Source organism: Oncorhynchus mykiss, chromosome 13 (assembly GCF_057628025.1).
Source record: "Oncorhynchus mykiss isolate SJ-2025 chromosome 13, ASM5762802v1, whole genome shotgun sequence".
NCBI lineage: Eukaryota > Metazoa > Chordata > Actinopteri > Salmoniformes > Salmonidae > Oncorhynchus > Oncorhynchus mykiss.
In genome coordinates, this window is record NC_143034.1 from 63,546,517 (window position 1) to 63,553,691 (window position 7,175).

Here is a 7,175-nt window from a genome sequence, read left to right on the forward strand (position 1 = left end):
GGGGGATGAGATGTGTGTTTATACAAGGAGATATTTGTGTGTCTGGAAATCTGATACAGGAGAGCAGAGTGGGTCGTGAAAGAAGAGAACAGAGGGGGTCAGTCTTATGGCTGGGTGTATGTGTTCTTGCGATGGAATGTCTTTGTTTATATGAGCTATGTGTATGAATATTTATATAACAATATTTTAGCAATTTAGATTTTAGCTCATAACTAGTGCGACTTATAGTTGCAATTACGTTATCTTCTTTTTTTCCCGAGTTTTTCATAAAAAAATTACGATGTGAGGCGTATTAAGAGCTAAACGTATTTCTGTATGCAATGGTACAATTTCATGAGGAGAAGTATTCTAGAACAATTTCACAAGGTGAGAACTATACCCTGTAGGCTATGCTTGTCGAGAGTGCGGCAACAAAGCAAAACTTATTTCTATCCCTTTATTTCTGTCAGGTGAAAAACTTCAGAGTTTATCTGCTGTGTGAATAACGAGGCATAAATACCTAACCTTGTTTCAAACCTCTTGGGCGTCTGTTTTATCTCTGCAATCTAAAACTGGAGTATATTTTTTTTGCAGAGGAAAATATCCCCGCCAACGTCTGGTTTATCTGCACCCGCCCCATTGGTAAGCCCAATATTTACTTTGCTTGGAGACAACAGATTAAACTTAATTTGACGATTTATTTAGCTACTTAGTATTGGAAAATGTTCAAGAAAATATCAAACTATCTATTAACTGTAGCAAAGAGACTTGAGCCATTATTTTGGAACCGTGTCTAGACCTGCATTCATTACCTTGTGATTTTGTAATCAACTAAACATTTTAGCAGCCTCTTTAGGGTCCTACATTTTCATAACTGTGACCTTAATTGCCTACCGTCTGTAAGCTGTTAGTGTCTTAACAACCATTCTGCAGTTGCATGCTCATTAAAGTAAACTCACCCCATTCCGTACAAATGTGCGCAACCGCAACATTCAAACGAGGCTACAAAGAAGACTAATGGGACTGTAGCGACTGTGTTGACTTCAAAATCCGGGGTGTGAACTAGGTTTCTATTCAAGCATTGATCAACATGGTAATGACTCTATTTATGCCTCGTTATTCACACAGCAGATAAACTCTGAAGTTTTAGTTGAAATAACGGACCCTCTGTTACATCGTGACGTGTCATGTCTCATGTCGTAAGGTACAGCATGCATAAAGCAACTATTTCTGTTTTACAATCTCTCTCCACCTCCAATCTCTCATCGTTTAAAAACAAGAAATGGACAGTGAGGGGGGTAAGTCATTTTTTGCTCATCATTACATGCGATCATCATTCTCAAAGCCGCTGTTTACTTCTAAGATCACTTTAGCACCGCCCTAAAAACCAGATTCAAAGCTCTTGATGGTTCCAAACTTATTCCATTTAAGAATGATGGACAGAAAATTCCTTTGACCTCATGGCTTGGTTTTTGCTCTGTCAACTGTGGTACTTTTTATATAGACAGGTGTTTGTGCCTTCCCAAATCATGTCCAATCAATTGAATTTACCACAGGTGGACTAGTTTTAAGAACAAATTCTTATTTCCAATGACGGCCTAGGAACAGGGGCAGAACGACAGCTCAGGGGTTTGAACTTACAACCTTCCAGTTACTAGTCCAATACTCTAACCACTAGGCTACCCTGCCGCCCCAATCAAGTTGTAGAAACATCTTGAGGATGATCAATGGAAACAGGATGCACCTAAGCTCAATTTTGAGTCTCAATTTTGAGTTATTATGGGGTATTGTGTGAAAATTGAGGAAAACAATTAATTTAATCAATTTTAGAATAAGGCTGTTTGTTACGTAACAAAATGTGGAAAAAGTCAAAGGGCTGATTATATGTTTTCAACATCTGGCAGAGACGTCTCTTCAAAATCCATAAAAATACAGCTTTAATGTCATATGCAATTTGAACATCCATAAAAATACATCTATATAGCGTCCGTGAAAGATGTCTTTTCAACTTTCACTTGGAAATGGTACATTCTTGTCACTAACCAGTTCGAACCAGATGACTTGAGCAGCATTGCCTTCTTGCTCAACATGAACATTTTCTGTGTGTTCGATTTTGACCCTGATTCCAAAGTGTCAGGATTCTGCAGTAAATACATTCAGCACCATGCTGCAAATATGCATTTCATGCAGAACTACAAAATCCCAGATGGCATGAGCATTGGAGACTTTGTGAGTCACCTGCATTTGTTTGAGCAAACCAGCTGGATCTTTTGCAATGGACGGAATGACTATCAAGGAAATGAAAGTCCCTCCGATGAAATTACATGGATCAAAACAAAAATGACACTCCTCAGGGATTCCGTGTCACTGATCTGCAAACAGATTTTGCCAATAGGCACATTCACTGTGGTCTTGCTTCTCACCTCCCCAGTCGAGAAACCACTCTTGCACACCTTCAATGTATTCTTCACTGACATGGAGGGTCATGATGACATCATCTGTATCTCAGAATCTGAAGACAACTATCAGAAATGGCAACACTTTGCTGAGCTCTCATGTGGAACAGAAACTGTGAACCCCTCCAGTGTTGTTGGGATGAAAATGAGCCATGTGAATGCCACACTTCAACGTATTCAACATGTCACCACTAGAGCAACCAAACATCTGTCTACCCATGTTAAAAGACAGTGCCCTTTTGAGACCCGTGACGAGGAAAGGATGTATTCTCTAGAGATTCTCAGTGTTTACCATTGTGATGAAAGTAGTGATGACTTTATCGAGGCAGAGAAAGAAAACATTGAAAGACAGTTTTACAGAGTGAGAGTAGAGTGAGCTGGATGAATTTTTGGCTTGCAGAGAAGAAGTTTGTGGGGGATGTCATTCAACGGGATGCCTACTGGGACGTCTCAAAACTTCTCAGCGACACTCAGAAGTGGAGTATAGACCAATTAGCTGTGAACAGTATCAACATCTACCATCACCCAGGAAGTGGTGGAAGCACAGTGGTAAGGCAGGTGCTGTGGAACAACAGAAAAGACCTAAGATGTGCTGTTGTGAAACCGTCATACTCTGCTACCATAGTCTCTGAGCATGCTGTTCAACTTAGAGAGTACGAAGAAAAAGATTCCCAGAAATGCCTCCCAGTACTCCTGTTGGTTGAGGACTGTGACAAAGAACATCTGGATGATTTGAAGCATGAATTAGAGGTTGCAAGCTACACTAAAAAAATTGCGCAAGGAACACTGTGTTTCATTCTGTTGAGCTGCAGACGATCCCATAACCCAGAGAAGATGTGCAAGGACTTGCCATTGCAGAATGTAGCTGTCACTCACAAACTATCAAAAGAAGAGAAGAGACAGTTTGCTGGGAAACGGCAGAAGCTTGAAGAACAGTACCAGCCAGAATTCATCTTGACATTTGTCTTGATGAGTGAAGAATTTGAGCACAAAAAGATTGTCAAGTATGTTGAACAATTTGTGAAACATCTGCTGCAAGGCATTGACCATGGATCTGTTGTCACTCGCCTCATTCGTTATGTGGCATTGCTGAACACATATGTTCAGAACTCCTTCATTTCCCAGTCCCACTGTGAAACTCTGCTAGCTCTAACTATTCACATGGATAGGTTTCGCCAGCATACGTTTGAGAGATCACTGAGTGAGCCGGCCAAACTCGTCTTCATACACCTGAGAGATGACAGAACATATATTGAATCAATCCGAATCATTCATCCATTTGTAGCAAAGGAAATTCTCCAGCAGCTTGGGTGACCACCAGCAAGGTCAAGGGACTCAAGGCAGATTAGCAATGGATCTTCTTCATGAGGATGTGCTTTTCGAACACAGGTTTGGAAAAGAGGATTACTTGAAGTTTCTGCGAGACCTGTTCATGAAGCGTTGCAGAATAAGCAAAGGTGATGAATCTGACAGCTTTTTTTCTCCACTCATTGAGCATGTGAGTAAAAATGATGGCCCTGACAAGGCAATCGAGCTCCTCAAGGAGGCATATAAACGTTTCAACAAAGATCCATTCTTTGCTCAGCAGCTTGCCCGCCTGAACTACAGACACAACAAATTTGAAGAGGCAGAACAGTGGGCAGAAATAGCAGGCAAAAAGATGCCTAACAACTCCTACATCCTGAACACCAAAGGTCAGGTCTACAGGAGCTGGTTCAATGCCAAGTGTAAAGCAATAGAGAACGTCCCAAAGACCGTAGAAAACACAGCTGATGCAGTAGAAACTGCACTGAAAGCTATGGAATGCTTCCAAGAATGTGAGCAGGTCGCAATCGCAGACCATAACTCCATGAACAATTCAGGCTTTTTTGCAGCTGTTGAAGTCGGATTCAGCTTGTTAAAGCTAATTCCCTCACTGCGTGTGTTTTCAAACAAGGCACATGGTCATTCAGAAAGTTTGAAGTACTTGCTCACAGACTATGTTCCTGAAGAAGTCAAGGAACCCTGGGAATGTTTTCACAGCAAACTGAAGAACCTGCAAACTACTCTGCACGAATCCCTTGATTGGATCTCAGAAGACCTGAGTTACTTTCAAGCTGACATTGGTGCGGATGAGGAGGAGACTATTGAAAGTTCTGAGATGAAGATATTCAATCCCATGAAGTGGTTAGTGAGACAGGCCTCCGAATATGGGAAGTACTTCAGTGACTTTTCACTCAGCACTGCCCAAAAAACATCAGAGTCCAACCTAGTCCAAACTCCTTTCACAAAACGCATGATAATCTATCGCCTTGGTGGTGGAAATATAACCACAATCTTATCCCTCCTGACTCACCAGAAGGATAAAGACCAAGTGAAAGTGCTGGAAGATATCATATTTATGTATCCTACCAACCCTCTGAGGGTGAGGATGGATCAGATGGATCTGGTCAATTACATAGCATCTCACGTTGCCCTAAGCTGCCTTTCTACTCTGTCTCCAAAACTGGCTACTCTCAAAGATCTTCAGAAACTTAGTCAGCAATTTCCTAAAGAGAAACAGAAATGCCTTTCAAGTGCTCTTTTCTTACTCACATTGCTGTTTTGGCCAGAAGAGCATGACACGGATCAAGACAAAGAGAGCAAATATGACATTGTACAGTCAGCTGTTGAATTCCTGAAAAGAAGCTACTGGACCAAAATGAAGGATATTCCACAGCGAAAAAGGAGGATTTACACTCATTTTTTCCTGGGGAATGGAACTGGATGGGAGAAGATTGTCCACAAAAGCAAAGTTGAAATGACCACAAAGCTCCTCTCTGTGTCAGTGAAAAGAATGAAGTGGTTTCGTGGGGAAATGTGGACAACACCAGTGATCACAAAGCTGTTTAAGCGTGTCTCTGGCTGGACAGAAGATGGAACCGTCTACCTTGTGGGTCCTAAAAAGAAGTTCACTATCCATCCACTGTATGCAGCGTCAGTTCCCTATGGCAATGAAAATGTCACATTCTACTTGGGCTTCACATTCAGAGGACCTGTTGCGTACAACATCACTGTGAAAAAGTAAGGTCGCAATAGAAGGTAGAGAGGCCAGTTAGACAGATGCTGCCAGACAAGGCAGCCTGTTATTGAATATCTCTTTTTGTACACTTTGTCAACACTTTGGACCAACAAAAATGTATGTACAGAACTTTTACAACACAAATATATTTAATGGTTTTGGTTGTTGAAAATGTGTTTTCAGTTTGTCAGACGACTATGACTGTAATGCTTCCGATCACAGAATGTAGCCTACATACATGGCTATTGTGTATATATGTTTGAATAAGTTATAGCAAGTGAAGTCCATTTGGACCGACAATATTAAAGGAATTTGTTGTGAACTTATGCAGATATGAGATGTCTTTTTTTGTTTCATTCTTAAAGAACATTGTATATCTTTATATTATAACTTATCTTATTCATCAAGCCTGTGTAATATTATATGTATTGTGACCAAACAGTAATCTATTATGGCTAATCAACCGGGTACTTTTCTCATACATTTTCTTTTATAATTTACCATGTGAAATGGCCCCCTCTATAACATTTTCAAATTCATAGGAATTTTTATATATTTTCTTCTAACCAGTTTCAATATTATGTTGCCTTTTTTGTATGATGACTGTTTTGTATGGTGACTAGTGCAAAGATGGAGTTTGTTTTCATTGTGTTCTTAAAATACTCATCTATTAAAGTTTCCATAACTTTATTGGTTTGTTTTGAATGATTATTGTGTGTTTCCTATAACAAAATCAGTTACCGTATGGGAACAATGCAAAACACATACAGTTGTTAATAGTTGGCCTATGAATATGTAGTACCACATAAAAATAATTATTCATTCTGTTATTAAACTTAGCTATACAGCAAGGCTGCATCTTTTGCTTCATACTAGTAGTCAAATATTTTCCTCAGTATGTGGCATGCAGATAAAATATAGTAGATGTATGACCAATCAGATCAAATATGGTAGATATATGGCCAATCAGATCAAATATAGTAGATGTATGACCAATCATTGTGGTCAATTATTAACACCATATCTATGTTAATTTCATCACTCGGCACACTTCAGATAAGATGCACACTGCTCAAACGAATGATACAGTTTTCTTGTCCTATGTTATTTTACTGTAATTGCACATGATAACGGCATGCTCAGTTGCTCTCACAACAGGAGTCAACTGTATTTCACAATCCACTGCATTGTTGTCAGGATGTGCAGTAACAGTTACAGATCACTACATAGTGAAGCACAGTGTTCCTATTTGACCTTCAGCATTTCAGGGACCTTTGTTAAAGAGAAAGACTTCTAACTGCTGCTTCCAACCCGTATATGTATATGATTCCACCAGAGAAAGCGGAAGACCTTCCTCAAAATGTGTTTTTATTATGCCACCAACTTGCTGTAATAAGGGAGGATTATGCCTATCTGTTGTGGTAGGGTATAATTAATACCCAACATATTTATGTTCAGAATATAAACTAGTTACATAGATGATTCATGTGTGCACTGTCCTATCATGGAGTCCACCTGGGTTGAGTTTAACTTTACAGAATGCTCAGATGGAAATACTGGATAGAAATACTGTATATTATGTAGAACAGACATGGTTCTCTGTCATGTAAAATGGGGAATGATGCCAGTTCTATACAAGACATGTCTACCATGTTCAGATCATTCCACCCTCATGAGCGTGGCCCTAGAGACCTCAAGAA

General features: G+C 39.8%; 1 protein-coding gene across 1 annotated transcript; it reads left to right on the forward strand.

The window, feature by feature from the left end:
- The first annotated feature begins 1,667 nt into the window (after window positions 1–1,667).
- Window positions 1,668–6,165, forward strand: LOC149978962 (sterile alpha motif domain-containing protein 9-like). The gene has a single exon (XM_090197104.1). The coding sequence runs from the start codon at window positions 3,787–3,789 to the stop codon at window positions 5,479–5,481; it is 1,695 nt and encodes a 564-aa protein (XP_090053230.1). The 5' UTR covers window positions 1,668–3,786; the 3' UTR covers window positions 5,482–6,165.
- Window positions 6,166–7,175: the final 1,010 nt, after the last annotated feature.